Source organism: Drosophila arizonae, chromosome 2 (genome assembly GCF_054131065.1).
Source record: "Drosophila arizonae isolate 15081-1271.41 chromosome 2, UAZ_ARI_1.0, whole genome shotgun sequence".
Classification (NCBI taxonomy): domain Eukaryota; kingdom Metazoa; phylum Arthropoda; class Insecta; order Diptera; family Drosophilidae; genus Drosophila; species Drosophila arizonae.
Window position 1 is genome coordinate 17,340,994 of NC_142922.1, and position 17,624 is coordinate 17,358,617.

A 17,624-nucleotide genomic window follows, 5' to 3' on the forward strand; every position below is an offset into this window, starting at 1 on the left:
CCTTTCAGACAACTCTGCCTGCCTTTAACAAAGTTTAACCCCACATGCATTGCGAATGGAAAGTCAAACTTTTAATATAGGCAACACTTAAGAACTTTAAAAGAGCATTTGGGCCAAAACCAAATACAACTTAACACCTCGTCAGCCTAACAGAGCGAGAGAGGGTGATATATAGTGGGAGAGAGAAAAAACAAGTTTCAGGGCAGGCTGATCAGGGGAGAGGTCATTTGGACCTTTTTCATGCCTTTCGGGTAACTTTAGTAAATAATTTGGCTTTAATTAACATGCTGACATCATTAAGCGACGGCTAGCAAATGGCAACAGTTTGTCAGACGGTCGATCCATTTGTCTCGCCGGCCGGAAAGTGTGCGGAACAACCCTCAATATGCAGTACAAAGCTCTGCCATATTGACAGGATATTTCTTTGTGACGTTCCCAACCCACCAATAAGTACTCCTATGTGTGTGCCTGTTTCTCTGTGTGTGCTAATTAAATAGAAAAATTAGAAAAAACTACGTCGTAAATTTCATGGCCAGGCGTTGTAATGTAATACAACACCCCGGGCGCACTTATCGCACTCCGGGGGCTGGGCAGGCGTTGCCAGACATGCAAAGGACAAGTGAGCAACGAACGGAGGGGCAGGGCGACGGCAAGCAGCAGGCAAAGTTTGAGCCAATATAGCGCCATGGTGTGAAATCATTTGACGCCATTGCTCCACATGACGCAATTAATCAAATTAAGTTGCCAAGTTTCTCTTTTCTATTCATTGCGGGCCGCGATACCAAGGCTTGATTAGCTCATAAGTAGGCAATGACTGTAAGGACGGAATCTCCAGCGGGTTGGCAGAGCCAATTGTCGTGTTGAGGCACTATAACTTTAGGACTGCCAACTTAGTGAGTTGGTATATTTATTTTGCTATATGTTTATAATTTGTTTTAGTTTTGTATTTAAATACGAATTAAGTGTAGTGCGATGCTGTTCATTTACCAAGTGATATAAGGCCCAAGCGATATTATTACTTATTCAAGGCATAAATTCATTCATTTATTATTTTTTATTATCAATTATCAATTTTAAATTAACTAAAATATGTTTCATAAATAGGCTGAATGAGATCAGCAAAATTTGTAAATATTATTACAATAATATAATAATACTACTTGCCCCCTTTCCCATATATTCTGCCCACTTCCTTTTTATTGCGTTCTACTTACGATAAAATATGGAATGACTTTATAAGCTGCGTATATCAGCAAATTTAAAAATCGCCTTATGCGAAGAGTCCGCTTAAATCATCGATTTGCTTCTCTGGGCACTTTCACTGCATCATAAATTAGGAACTGCGGCCAGCTTGTAGGCGTTCAAGTGTAATCGAGCCAGAAAAATTAAATGGCAAACTTTTGGGCGCCCACAAAATGCTCGAGCACCAAAGAAATATATATATATATATATGTACATGAATATATATATACTTTAGTCACAAATTGCATTTTGGGGCCATGCTTCGCTGCCCACACGCGAATGCCGCACTGAAAATTACAGAGAAATTTTTCTGGCTCTGGGTATACGGACAGCAGCAGTCTTGGCAACGACAAATGCTTCTGTTATCAGTGAACCATAATCAAAAATGGTGTTAAGGGACGACCAACACACACACACACACACACAGGGAGAGAGAGAGAGAGTGGATGGTAACTGAAGGCGGAACCAAAGCGCGCTTCACTTGACATTTGCCACCAATAAAGTCCAATTAGCGACAAAAGCCAGCCAAAATACACAGTAATTCGCTGAGGGGCTTTCGGGTCTGTCATCTTGCAAGTTTTGCGGGCAGGCAAATGCTAATTAGTAAGTGGCAAATAGTTGCCTAGGTGCAAAAGGCGTCGCTATTAATTAGGCGAACGCGACCACTTGACAAAACTTTCAAGCCTTTTGTGTGAATGCCGTGAATAATTTTAGCTTGACATCGATGGGGGCAACTGCAGCTAACTTGTCACTCATGCTGAATATTAAATTGATTGAGATCTGAATGTGTACAGTGGCTCGGCCTCGGCTAACTAACACCTCGGAGGAAAAATAAGTTTCGTGAAACAACCAGCAAACAAGAATATACATATATACTTTAAGGGGTCTGCCACGCCTCCTTCTGCCTGTTACATACTTTTAACAAAACCATTATACCCTGATTTCCCATTTTCAATGGGTTCAGGGTATACAAATTTGAAAACAAATACAAACAACAATAACAAATAATATTTTATGTAAAATTTCGGTCAGTGTTAGACAAGATAGATATGAGAAACTGCATGTACACATTACAGTACTGTCCATTTACCGACTTTTACATCTTTTAGATCTTTGAGACCCAACATTGTTTAAGAAAATGCTGGAACGAATTTTGTTCCTTAAGCGAGGGTCAACTGTACATATGTACTGTATGTAGATAGTAAAGAAAACGTACAGTTATTGAAACTTTAATACAGTCGAGTATCGATAACTTCCACCCCACTTAATCAATAAATCGAAAAAAATCGATATCCTTGAAAAAAATATGTTCTCAACTAAATCGAACAAATGCTATAATTTCGAGTTATCGGTACTCGACTGTATTGCTCATTTCGCCTCGTTAGAAAACCAATTGATTAGCTTTGGACGGTGCTGCCAACTTGTGGCAACACTTCAAAGCGTTTCATTAAATCAGCCTAGCCTCACCAACTAATCGCTTAATTACTCTGTGCAAACATCTTGTATAGTTTAATATATACATGTATATAATTATATATACATGGATAATTCATAATTTCAGCCAAGAGCGCTGTCAACTTGTTCAAGAGCTGCCAGCACGTGTTAAGCTATTTCGAATTGCCACAGAGAGACAACAGCCAAGCAATGCCAAGATTTAGTTTAATGAGAAATTTTAATTGAAACTTGCAATTTGAATTCGAATCAAAGCCGCTTGAGACTTAGAAGCAATTTATGATTGGCAGCACGTGCTGAATGCATTTTATAGCTGCAATTGAATTTGCACAAGTGGCAAGTGGCAAGTGGCAAGTGCCACGTGCCACATAACATGCATAATTAATTACGCACACATTTGCATGCTAATTAACGCTTAATTAATTGCAAATTTATCTGGCAAAAAAAAAAAAATGAAGTGCAGAGCAGATGTTACATATTATCAACTCCATTCCGTTATATTGATTTAAATTCATTTTTATGCAAATTTCTTGTTTTTCCATTTAAAACAAAAATTATATAAATATTATAATCATTAAATGCGAAAATTTTGAATATTGTGATTTGTGGGAAAAACAGCTAGTTTTCTAGCGGATTTAAATATATTATGTACATGATATATGTCATATATATATATGTATATTTATATATAAACAGCTGCCGAATTTCACATTGATATAAATCAACTATTTGGGAATATGTTTAAGGCTTTTCAGTGTAAAATTTATATTGATTGAGTTCTATTACCTATCCAATAAAATAATATAATATATATATAAGCAATAAATCTATTAATAATGTTTCCAAGAAACGTATTCAAGTAAAAGCAAAAAATTCGTTGCTTTAATCTGATTTCTTGTTTATAGATTTGTACTACAAATTACAAATTATAAGAAAATCATATTTGCTATTTCCTGAGCTCTTCGTCTTCATTTCCTTCACCTTAGCAATTAACCAACTTTCATAAAAGCCAAGAGTCCATTATCAGCTTACCATGCAAACAAGTTAAGCCAAAGTAGGAAAAATCAAAAAGCAAAACACCAAATCAATTAGTTCGACTTTCAAATCAACAACGTAAATCCACCAAAAACAGATAATTTGACGTAAAACTCTTAGCTCCTCTCCCGCCGTAAGGTCAAGCAAATCCCCATTGACTGATTAACACAGAAACGCAATCAAATGAAGCGTATCAAAAAGGGAAACGCCAACAGCTGAAGCTAAAGTGTGAATAGGTATACACTGAGCGAAATAAGTAGCACAAGTAATCGCATATGTCGCACCCATACAGCACCCCACTCCGTCTCGGAAACTCAGCCACATTTATAATTACTTTTATTGAGTGAAAAGTTGACAGCGCCTCCGCTTGCTGCATTTTCAGACTTTGCAAGAGTCGCCCGTGAAATGAGCAAAGTTTTCCAGAAGCCGTGCTCTGTGAACAAACTTATCTAGAGCTGTCATGTTTATTTATATAAAAATAAGTTTGCAGCGATTAGTTGTAGTTAGGCGTAGTTAGTTAGGTGTAGTTATGCGTAGTTAGGGATTCAGTACTCAAAGCAAACAACCATGGAAATCGCATCAGAAAGTTTTAATGTTAATCATGAAGCACATTTGAATATGAAAAAGGTTTTATACAAATGAATTGGAAACATTATATAATATTAACTATATAATTGCATTATAAAAACTTTGTATCTTTCATCCTGCCATATCTCTTTATTTATAAGAAAGCGCCGCAGTAAGTAAAGCATCTTAAAGCTCGCTCTTTTAATGGACATACGAATCATTTTAATGCACTATATCATTATTATATTTATTATTTTGCACATGATATACGGGCGTTATATGCTAAGAGAAGCAGCAAGAAGGCAGAAAGCAGAAAGAGCTCAGGCATAAATAAAACACGTATATATGACGGCCGAGAGTGCAAGCAAAAAAAAAAAAAAAAAAAGGAAACGTTGTTGAAATTGATTGCACAAGACGGCGATAGGCGACAATATGTTGTCGATAATGGATAATGCACCGCGATTTAACAGCTACCCAAGCACCCGCTCTACCCATACCGCTCCTAGCTTCCCCTACCATCCACAAGCTGTGCTTTTAATGCACCATGCGGCTTTTTCGGCTTTTCTTTCTTTTTGCTTTTTCTTTTTCTTTAGTGAATTTCGTGCATATTTCTTATTAAATGTCGTCGATATTAACGCCCCACAAAAGCTGACGAATTGCATGCAAAGACTCTGTGAGTGCCCCAAACCCTCCCCCCTGCCTCAACGGGGGCGGCTTGGCGGCATGGCTGCACGTGTGGCTATTGTATGTGGCAACACAATGCAGACTTCGACATGAATCCGCAATATGAAGAAATATATATGTATATATATGTATATATATTTATATTTATATGTATAGCTCATACATATATACACCAACGAAGGCAGCCTTTGTCATATGAAAATTTAAGCAAAGAAATGAATATGTGATAAAAGATTGACATGAAATATATGCTGCATATAATAAATGCACATATATATAAATATATGTCCTCGACTATAGCTTATTAAATTATTTATAGACTGTCCCTCGCGTAAGGCTAGCAATAAAATATGAATATGAATATGAACACGAAAACAAGAAATATATATAAAACTCTTCATTTCTTTCATAATCAATATTTCAGCGGCGTTGCTCATGCAACTTGATAGATATATATATTAAAAGAATATTAAATATTATATATTGTCAAAGAAATCGTTATACGATCTACAATGTGAATCCGTCAAATGTAATTACAAACAATTTCATCAAGTTTTATAATTTAAACAAAGTTTTAATTTTCAACAGATTTTCTTCTTTGCATTTGAAATGGAAAAAGTTTAGTCCCAAGCTTAATTTAGAGCGTTTCAGTTGTGAGTTCTATAAATATAGTTATGTATAGATAAATAACTTTATTTTGCTTTGCGTTTCTTATGGAACAATGCCATTACATATGCATTTTGTGGAAAGACCCGCATGTGCAGCTAGACAGAGCGAGAGAGAGAGAGAGAGAGAGAGAGAGAGAGGGTGGAAGAGAAAGGGATGCATTTTTGGAGCGAGGGGGCAGCTGCGCAAATGGCAAAGAAATCATTATTTATAGGCAATGGGTGGAAAACAGAGAGCCACAGATCAACTGCCAGACAAACAAAAAGAGAAGGAGATAGCAAGAGTGTAAGAGGGCGACAGACAGTAAGAGAGAGTGAGAGAAACAATGCCTGGCAGACAGGACATATCGAAATAAATGCAAACTGTTGCCAAGACATACGACCTGCAGAGACCATCAATATAAATTTCAATATGACCAAAAACATATTTGCCATTAGCCAACGAAGAAAAATGCTGGCAGACCGCACAATCAAAGGAAGCCAACGGACAGCAGCCACTTTCAAACTGTATCTGAGCAACAATAATATATAGATCAATTAAACTGCAGTTAAAAGTAAAAGCTTACCCCTAAATCAGTATTAAAGTCATCAAACGAAATGCTATATAGCTTAAGTAGAAATTACATCGTTTTAAGTTTGTGCAAAGTTTATGCTAAAATTCTTCATTATAGAATTTGAGCTAATTCTTATGAAATGTTCCAGAATTTTATTTAAATTTATTGTTATAAATAAATGTGGGACATTGCTGAAAATAGGCGTCACGGAAAATTCGGAAAATTCAATATAAATGTTCAGTAAAATGTTAAAAATAATATACAGCTGCGACAAAAGCAAAAATTTATGGATAACAACAATTTAGTGATATAAACAATAATTTTTAAGTAAAGGAATTTTTAAATTGGTATACAATATTTATTTATGATATAAAATATTTATTTCTTTTACATTTATACCACTTTTTAAAGGCTTTTTAAACGAAAAATACTAAAAATGTTTAATATTTTTCCAATTATATTTTATGCATATTTGTGGTCTTAGTTTTAACTCCTGTATTATTTGTTATGATTTGATGCGATTATCCATTGCTCCAAGAATTCGATTTATATTCTATGTAGTTTAGGCCAGCTATTTTTATGACCACAACTGATTTATGAAAATTGTTTAATTAACAAAAATAAAAAAACTTCTAAATGCCCCCATACTAAAAGGTTGTGAAATATGCCCAAAGTCACTTTTAGACATGCCCAAAACATTTAGCCAATTAGAAATCCATAGACATAGACAAAGATTTTAGGGCTAAAGCGTGCAACAGCTACAATTAGAGCATGTGGCATCGAGCATCGAGCATCGAGCGAGCCTCAAATGTGCCCCAGAGGCTACTTTGCCACATGCCTTCACAAAAAGCCAAACTTTAACATTAAACGTAATGACATCAGCTGTCGCCTGTGTCCGTCCCGCCCTGTTGCTGATGCTGCAGCTACTTTTGTAGACGATGTTGCTGTTGTTGTTCGTTGCACTCTTTGTAGCATACACTCAGGCGCAAGTGGCGTGTGGCATGTGGCAAGTGTAGCCAGGAGTTGGCGAGAAGCGAACCACAGGGCAGGCCAAAAGGCAGAAAGTGCAACGAAAAACTTGCAACCAGCCAACTTGCAGCTTGCAAGTTAAAAGACAAAAGCGACACAAAAATTACAGCAACTGCGGGCGGGGCAAGGATGGGTGTGGAATGTTTGTGCGTTGAAAGCGGAAGTACAGATTGGCCCAGCAGCAGAAGCAGCAGGAGCAGCACGAGCAGCAGGAGCAGGAGTGCCAGCAGCAGAGGCAAGAGACAAGGACTAAAGTGTGGAAATGTCAATTTGCTTTTGCCAGGGCTCAATGGGCAAAGAGTTGGGTAAGGATGTGGGCGTGGTCGTACCGGAAGATGGCAACAGCAACAGCCGCTGCAGATGCAGCTGCAGCAACATATATTGATTTTCAATTTGACGCCACAAGATAAAATGCCAAGAGAAATGTCATTACAGGGAAAGAGTCAAGGAGAGAAGTAATGCAGGCAGAGACTCAGAGAAAGAGACAGATAGAGAGAGAGAGAGGGAGGTAAGGATATCGGTTTGAGAGCCACTGCGCAAATCAACGGGTAAATGCTTAAAAGCAATTTTGCGGCTAATAAATCCGATTTCCGTTTTGTTTCGAAATAAACGGCATGCGATAAGTTGTTGTTGCTGCTGTTGCGGTTGCTGTTGTTGTTGTTCACTTTTAGAGGTTTTTGTGTGCCGGAAATGGCTCTCGGGTGACATCAACGTGCAACGCATAGGAGCAGCAGCAGCTGCTGCTTTCAGCCGGATGCGGTAAATTAGCAGCTGCAATGGCCACTTCAAATGCACGCACATACACACACGTACATACACACACACACGCGCACACACCAACAAGAACAAAGCATATGACCCCGTTTCACAAGTTCTACTAAGGGAACAACACTCAAGTGATTATGAGATACCCTGTAAAAGCTAAGTACACGAATAGCACCTTAGAAGTAAACAACGCCCAAAACAAAAACCAAATAAAAATAAAGAAAATTCAAAAATAAAATAAGATAAAATAAATAGAGAAAAAAAAAGTGAGCTGCCATAAATTCACAATTAAAGAAAAATATAAATTAATTAAACTAAACAAATAGAAGAATAAATAAAAATAATAATAATAAAAATAATAATAATAAAAATAATAATAAAAAAATAAATAAAAATCTAATAAAAATAAATAAATAAAAACTTAATTAAAAAAAAAAATAAATAAAAACTTAATTAAAAAAAAAATAATAAAAAATAAACTAACAATAAAAATAAACAAAAAATTAATAAATTAATAAATAAAAAAATAATAATCAAGAAATAATTAAATAAAGAAACAAAGACTCATTCATTGGATCTCAAAACTAGATTAAAGATACCATATAATTATATATATTATATAAAAATATACCAATTTTTAATTGAAAATATAATAATAATAATAACTTATAATAATAAAAAAATAATAACAATAATGAAAAAATTAATGCAAAACAAAAATAATAATATTGAAATAACTAAAAAAAAAAATCACAAAAAAATAAAGAGGGATTTATCATGTTCTAAGGTGTTGAATCAAATTTGCCTATTGGCAAAACATTAAGTGCAGAATTCTAATATCCAACTGACATATTTTTTTATCTTTAATTCAGATAATAAGAAATCAAATAAAATCAAGTATACGTGTATATATTATCTATATGAAATGAATATCCCTTGCTACTTAAATATTGAAAAAGAAATCCCTATACATTTTAATTGCATCAATATATATATAAAGCAAGGGCTGGGAAGGCTTAAGCATCCCTTGTCAACATGAAATCTTCGCTATATTCCATCACAGATCAAACACTCACCTGTACATCAAAATTTTGCTGTTGTTGTTGCTGCTGCTGAAAGAGATTTCCTGGAGATTCCATATGATTAGGACCGCCTGTCTGTGCGCCCTGGTGGTTTAACATGGGTGACTGCCACAAAGGAGATAAAGGATATACATATTAGGTGATTTACAGTGCTCTTCAAACTGGCAGTTGGCATTGCTCACCTGTGCGGCCATTGGCATTCCGCCACCAACTCCGTTCATCATTGGAGGCTGCAATTGACTCATCTGGGCCGCCATCTGCTGATGCGCGTAAGCTGCGGCAGCACCGCTGCCCACTCCGCCGCCGCCCACCGCCGAATTGCTGCCACCAAGGGCACCGCCCATGCCGTGGCCGTGGCCCTGGCCGTGATCCATGAGCATGTGATTAAAATGCGGCATTTGTGGGAAGCCGCCATGGTGTGTGGGATCGAGCAGTGTGGGTGGGCGTGGCAAGGTCTCTTCTGCGGGCGAGGGTTGACGAGAGCCGGGAGTACGACTGCAATTAATACGAAAGAAAAAAATATTAATATAAATTATGATTACATAGCTATTAACAGTTGTGCAAGCACTACTGTCACTTGATAAATTAACTTCAGTTTAGGAATCATTGCATTAGGGTAGAAAATCTAATAAAACAGTTGCAAATGAACTGTGGAACATGTTCCAATAGTCTTACACTCACTGCTCATATCCTTAAACTAGTTGCAAGTAGTTACGGTTGCGCAAGCATTGGAATGGTTTTGTATCCACTGTTACAAACGAGTACCACAGACAACAACCTATACATCCTAGACACACACCCGCGCTGTACTAAAAGCGGCGACACATTTAGCACATTACTCTCAAACTGTGCACTAACGTTTCACAACTATTGCAGCAATTAAAAACGAATTATAAACAAAGCTACCCTAATTAGTTCAAATTAAATTTTCCATCAATTAGCCGAAGATTAATTTGCGTTTTAATCGACGTTGCTGCAGTTGGCAAGTCACTGGCAATGATTCGCCAACTGTGCGGGCAACACACACAAATGACTTAAGCAGCAAACTTGTTCGGGCTAATTGAACGAGCGTTGGGGTCTCTTACTCTATGACGTCATCACGAAGTCTGTCTTTGAACCGCAACTGGGCAATGGCTATAAATTAAATCAAATAAACAACAATTTATGCAAACTGTTTTCAACGTATGGCGCTTTGAATGCAAACGTAAATAGTCAATTTATATATATAGATATATTTATATATATACATAGGTATAAATAACAATTTGTATTGGCTGTTTGCTTGCTTAAAGCTTTAGACGTTTCATTCATAGCTCACGCTCTGCGGCAATGCCTCTGCAACCGCTCAGTTCGTCTGCAACTGTACGCGTTTGCTTAAGCTGCTGTCGCTGTTGAGTCACATTTGTTATCTGCCATCTCGCTCTGACACATGCAATCGCATCGAATTGGTCATAATTTAGCTGTCGGGTCATTAACACCATTAACAGCAGCAGCAGCGACTGCAGTAGCCGTCCAACCGTAATGACTCTGACTAATCGTCATGGCAATGCGCTACGCCAGTGCTGCCTAAACTGTTAAGCTGTAACTTTTACACGTGCTAACAGCCTGATTCAAACTCAAACAAATTTTATGATGCAACGTTTAATCAATTTTAATTTTAATTGAATGCAGTTGAGTGAAATTTAGCAAATTGAATTGAATTTTAAAAGAATTAGCAAAAAGTTCTATTTAGACAACATTTTAACAAGCCGTTAAATGATCCATTTTTCGAATTCGAATTTTCAGCAATAAATTTATCCAAATATTTTGAATACAAAAAATTACTCAAATAGAGCTTAGCTTCTATTCTACTACTGAAATTTATTAGATCCCACAGAGCACAAGCTTAATGCATTCGTTGAGGGATTCCATTTACACAGCTTGGCTTGGCCGTCTGCTTTCCACCATCCCGTTGTGCTAGGTCAGTTTCATTGGCCAACGTTTTGCTATTTCGTTTCTAGCTGCGGGTCCAAAAATCTCATATTCTAATCTCGCTTATGCAATAGGCGCAATAAGATGAAAGCAAGGAAAACGAAATTTTTCACTTTCAACGGCAACCAAAAAGAAAGTGCGCAGCCGGTAAAACGGGAGAAAAAGGTCAGCAGAGCGCAAGCTGACCAAGTTAGCAGGCAGACAACTACAATAACAACAACATCAACAGCAACAACAACAGTAGCAGCACAATCTGTTGCTGCTGGCCATGTCTATGTCGAGAGTAGGTCGCCGGACAGGTGCTCAGGTGTAGTAACTGAAACCACAAACGCCAACAGCTTGAAAACTCGAACTCAAGCCCCCAGCCCAAAGTTGGGGCTGTTGCCACAATTTGCAGCCGTGTTTCAAATTTTCGCAACTAAATTTCAGTGTGCGGCGTACAAAACGTGAGCCAAAAACAAAAAAAAAAACAAAAAAAATTACAAAAATTGAAATATAAAAAAAAATAATAATAATAAATAAATAAAACGAAACTCGAGGCAGCAACAAAAGCAAACATAAACGCAAACTAATCGAACAAAATGCTATACCAAAACAGCTCAATGGAGCTATAAAGTTGTTGCTATCCGAATCATGTTGTTGTAGTTGTAGTTGCTGCTTGCTGTTGATTACTTACATCATAACCGTTATTACGTTTGGCATTGAAACACGTTTTGGCTGCGCCGCCGACACCGGCAATGAAATTGCAAAACAACAAAAGCAACAACACCAATTGAAAGAGAAAACCGGCAGACCAGAGCAGAGCACACAATAAGAACAACAAAAGCAACAACAGCAAAAACAACAACAACAGGCCGAAGACACGACTACGACTGGTTTTCATTTTTTCAGTCTGCCTAGGCTCTGCAAATGGCCAGAAAACTTTAAAAGGCCTCAGGTTTTAGGCAGTGCGTGTTTTGTAAGCGACAACTGAAATATGATTACAATGAAAGCGAATTTGGGTTTGCGCTACAGGTGAGGAGCGAGAGAGAATAGTGAGAGAGAGAGAATAAGAGAGTGAGAGTGAGTGAATTATCGACACAGATAGCAGGGAGATGTATAAAAAGGGAGAGAGATATAGAAATAAAGAGAGAGAGAGAGTGAGGTAGATACAGAGAAAGAGGGCTAGATAGAGAGAAGAGTAGGTAGAGAGAGAGAGAGGGGTAGATATAGAGTCTAAGATGAGCGAGACTAAGATAGAAAGAGAAAGATGCTGGCAAAAAGAGATAAAATCGATATAGAAAGAGAAAGATGCAGACAGGAAGACATAATATCGACCTAGAGAAAGACTCAGATAATGAAGATCTGCGGACAACGGGATAAATAACAAAGAGATAAATATAATATATAAGACATGCATATTACAACAGTTGCGAATCAAAATAATGAGGCGAGTAGATATAGAAGAGAAATAAGAGCAATTGAAAAAGAGATAGCCTCAGTGAAAAGCACAAGTCGAATTAGAGACAGTCAAAAAACAGGACTCAGGATATAAGAGAAATAACGATTTTATGTTATGCACTCGGCTCTAATTGGATTTTCCTATATTCTTAGGCTTTACCAAAGTAATATAATACAATACAAAATTAATCAAATTGAAATACTCTATAATAAATAACTCTAGAGTCTTAGTAGTTGTTGTAATATATAATATATTGCCAACTATTTCATACTCTTAAAGACATTTTATATTTCGTATTAAACAACTTGGGCATCCTCATGTCGTTGCAGTTCATATAGAAAGTGCTTCGAAAGACCCAACCTCTAGACATATAAAACACTTGACAATAAAAGAAAAAACTGAATCATCTTTCGATATGCGAGCTCCACGTCAAGAGGACAGAAATACAGAGAAGACGAGCAAAATAATTACAGCAACAGAAAACAAAAATAAAAATGTGGGCCAAGTGGGCAGCATTTGACAAAGTGGGTGTTTTATTGTTGACTCAACGAATCTTAACTGACAATTGGGGAAAAATGTAAACTTTGCCGAGTCTACACATACATAGCCATGAAATATCGACCGCATTTGCAGTTCATTGTTATTTTAATTACATTTGTATTGAATAAAAAACTTAAGCGAGAATAAATTTAATGAAAACCCAAACAAACAGATTGTTAGTTTAGAAAAAGGTTTCAATTTTATAAAGTTATTAATAATCAAGAAATATGGAGGAAGCTCAACACTTATAGACTTATAATTCCGATAAAAATTTAGAGGAATTAATAAATGTCTATCAAAATATTCGTAACGCACTTTTTATACGGATTTTATTTACTCGCTCGCTCACATTCCTTCAAGATCTGCCTCTAACAACAAATATAGGCATTTATCCTATCCTTTACATATACATATACAAAATACATGGAGTACCTCATACCACCGGACTCTCGGCCTGTACCGAGTGTTACACTGAACTAGATCTCTGTTGGAAACACAATAAACAAGCAATGAAACTATACTCCCCACTCTAATACACCAGCTAGAGTTCTACTCTACAAAATAAGACGCCAATGACTCATAATTCGCCACCTAGGCTAGATTTACAGCTTATCATGCTACAAATAGAGTACAAATTGCTAAATAGCAACAGCAAACTAGAAAAACATTAATAAATGGCAATTATATATATATATCTAATACAATAATAATAAAGATTCACTTCTCAGTAAACAATCTTAAAAATTCTTTTGTCACAACTAAGAGACATGAATTTAAATCAGGTTTATCTCCAACACTTCCCATTCGTTAATAAAATTCTCTCTGTCTCAAGTCAAACATAACTTCACTTGCAACTTGCAACTGTTGCAACTCTAGTGCTCCCGGTTGCCCCTTCTCGCTTGCACGCAATACAAGAACGTGTCTTGTTGCGGACCTTGAGGAAACCAGTTTCTGGCCATGGCTTAGGCCTACAGCCTAGCCATTCTAATGTCAATGCCATTGGCCAGACTTGAACTAGACACTGAGACAGTCAGACAGACAGACAGACAGTAGAAAAGCTGATCAGTCTGATCTGATCTGGTTCAACATGCAACGGAGTCTGAGCTACTCACTTGAATCCCTTGTCATCATCAATGCCATTGACGACTCCATTTGTGTTTGTCACTTGGTCGTCCTTCTTTAGCCCGTTTGTATCAAACGGCGAGTTTGCCTTTTCCTTATCATCGTGTGACTGTAAGATTAGTTATATATTATATACACACAACTCTCATTTGTTTGCTCTCTCAGCTTACCTTATCATTATCGTCAAATTTCAAATTGCGCATTCGCGGCTCCAAGCTGGACAAGGGGCTCTCCTTGTTGGTGGGTGAGCCACCCAGAACATATTCAACCATCTTAACGCATGTTGAATCGCGGGGGCTATGCAGCAGCAAGAGATATGCAAATTAATTTTATATCTATATGCATTATATAATTGAACTTAACAGAACTAGTCAACTCACCTCAGAATGCCCGCATTGCCGCTGTTTGAGTTATCTGAAGCGCCGGCATGTGGATAACCACGCGGCCTTGGCGGTGCCAATATATTCTCGCCCTGTGTGGACCATGTGTGATCTTTCCATACGGATGAGTGATCCCCGACGCCGGGAATCTGCAGTGGATTGAGTGGACCGCCTGCTGTAGCGCCGCTTTTTCCGTCCGATTTCTCCCACAGCTTCTTGGCTGTCGATGTAGTTATCTGCAAGAGAGAGAGAGAGACAGAGAGAATGAGTAAGGTGTAAGGCAAACCGCAAAGTCCACGAGAAAAGTTTTTCTACAACATAAACGAATCAGAGGCAGAAGAGCAGCAAAGTTTTTGCATTTGCCTGATGCAATTGAATTATTAACAAAATCAATAATTCAACCTACAGCATACCTCTCTACCCCGCCCCCACTGTCATAGCGGACGCAGTCAGTTTCCTGTTGAAGCGTGTCGTGGCTGGCGTGGCTGATAAGTTTTTCTCGGCTTTTACACCTAATTCCACACTAAATCCCAGTTACGTCCATCACAGCAAAGTTTTTATAATCCTCAACTTTAATGCAAACCCCGCCCCTCATTCATCCTGACAATGTACCCACACCCGCCACCCACCTTCCCCCCGCCCCATCCATGAACATCCTGCATATTCCAACAGGCTGCCGCACAAGCAGCATTGCTAATGAAATCAAATTAGCTGCAGTTGGACTTTTAATGAAAACTACGTGACAATTGTCTTGCTTTGCTGAATCACAGTTCATTACGTAACTATTATAAATATATAGAAACTGGACACAAGTTCAACTGCAGAAATATGCATTCAATATCAGAAAAATCGCTTTTAAATGAGCTTTGCTTGAATAGTGATAGAACTTTTCTTAAGTTAAAGCATCAAATATTTAATTTATTTGTTTATAGAAATTACATTCAATTAGGACACCTTACGTAACTAATACTTTAAGTTAACAATACGTTACGTTAACAATACGTTACGTTAAGCAAGAAAATTTAAAAAATTAAGTTACGTCATTAGAACATAAAGGGAACTGGCTATACAAATTTATTGTTATTCGCTATGTATGGCTTACGTGCTTACGTAAATGGAACAGACTTTGCTGTAAAGTTTTAAGTTCCTTGATCGTTGATCGTTAAAAGAACATTATTTTTCACTATATTGCCTTACGTAATTACGTAAAGGGAACATATGTAGCTTTAAAACGTTTGAAGTTCATTGGTCGTTAAGAGAACTGGATGTGATTTTATTATTTTTCGCTCTGTATGCCATACGTAATTACGTAAAGAACTACGTAGCTTTAAAGCTGATCGCTTATCGATAAGACAATTGGTATAATTTTGCATGCTTTACATAATTACGTAAATGGAACATATGTAGCTTTAAAACGTTTGAAGTTCATTGGTCGTTAAGAGAACTGGATGTGATTTTATTCTTTTTCGCTATATATGCCTTACGTAATTACGTAAATGGAACATACGTAACCTTAAAGGTAATCGCTGATCGTCAAGACAATTGAATGTGATTTTATTATTGTTTCGCTCTGTATGCCTTACGTAATTACGTAAATGGAACATACGTAGCTTTAAATGTGATTTTATTATGTATGCCTTACGTAATTACGTAAATGGAACATACGTAGCTTTAAAACGTTTGAAGTTCGCTCATCGTTTAGAGAACTGGCTATACGAATTCATTATTTTTCGCTATGTAACCTTACGTTATGGAACTTATGTAGATGTAAAAAGTTGTATGCTCGTTAATCGTTAAGAGAACCAGCTATACAATTTCACTTTTTGACGATATGTATGCGTTACGTAATTACGTAATTATGTAAAAGGTTTTAAGTTCATTAACCCTTGATCATTTTATAAATTATTGTTAACAACGTAAAACAAACTGTTGAGGGTATATGCCTCATTTCTGCATATAAATAACATAACAGCATCGATTGACGTAAATAACTATGTCTTGAATTGATATTTACGTAACTTTAAAAATCAAATATATATCAATCATGTTTGATATGGTATGAATAGCAATGTTCATTCAAGTAAGTAAAGTATAAATGCATTACTAATACGATTAATTAACGTACAGAAGCTACGTAATGCTTAAATAACAGCAAGCATTTATCTAGCCCCAGAGCTCATTCTTGTGCACTGTAGGTGCACTGTTAGAGCGTTTGGGCCACTGACCCCACAGGGCGTCATTCGCTTTAGAGATATAAATCATATGGGAGCCAAACGTCGAGCGGCAGGCGTCACCCTGAAAGGCGGGGGCAGTGAATCAGGAGCACATCAAAGACAGAGCCCAGACCGTAGACAGCAGACAGTAGATAGTTACATTGCTCAGCTGTAAATCAAGCGACAACTTATGAGAAGCTTTGCACGGAGGCATTGCCGTTGCCGTTGCGTTGCCGTTGCCGTTGACAAACTGACAGCACTGCAAATGGACAGCGCGATTGAGAGGGCAATATAAAACAGCGAGAGAGCAGAGAGAACAGTTGACGGGTTTGCTTCATCAGTCATGCAGCTGCCGCAACTCAAAGCCATTTGTAGCAACATAGTCTGTGCACTACTGCAACAATATAGAGATTTCACTGTAAATATAACAACTAAGAGACAGACAGAGACAGAACTACTGCGTAAGAGAAAGATAGAGAGAATGTAGAATGTAACTGAATTTATAGCCTTTTACATATCGATAAGCCTGAAATCATATCGTGGCACTGATATCTGCTACTGTACATCCACACAATCCCATTGTGCCCCAAAGCTCCACCGCCCTGGGATCTGAGGCATGTGTTGCAGCCTCGTGAAAATGTAACTAATTAACTTTCATGCCACACGGGTTTTTATTATTGTTTCAATTTATTTCGTTTTTTTCCCATGGCATTTGCGCTGTCATAATGCGTCAACGCGACACGCGCGGCACGTGCCACGGTTGCCAGTGTATTTATGCCCCTTATATGGCAGCATCATTTTAAATATTTAATAAGCCCATCACACACATCCATATATACACAGTCGCGGCAACTGTTGAGCCGTGAGTCTCATAAATACTGC

At 37.3% G+C, this 17,624-nt stretch overlaps 1 protein-coding gene across 15 annotated transcripts in view; it reads right to left on the minus strand.

The window, feature by feature from the left end:
- Positions 1-17,624, minus strand: part of pum (pumilio) — a 203,453-nt gene that overhangs the window by 164,262 nt on the left and 21,567 nt on the right. For all 15 annotated transcript variants that reach the window (XM_089476460.1, XM_089476469.1, XM_089476467.1 and 12 more), the window contains 5 exons: positions 14,530-14,765; positions 14,320-14,446; positions 14,140-14,258; positions 9,258-9,570; positions 9,070-9,180 (listed from right to left, as the gene is read on the minus strand). In XM_089476460.1, coding sequence (XP_089332586.1) covers positions 9,070-9,180; positions 9,258-9,570; positions 14,140-14,258; positions 14,320-14,446; positions 14,530-14,765 — 906 coding nt within the window. The remainder of the gene's footprint in view (positions 1-9,069; positions 9,181-9,257; positions 9,571-14,139; positions 14,259-14,319; positions 14,447-14,529; positions 14,766-17,624) is intronic.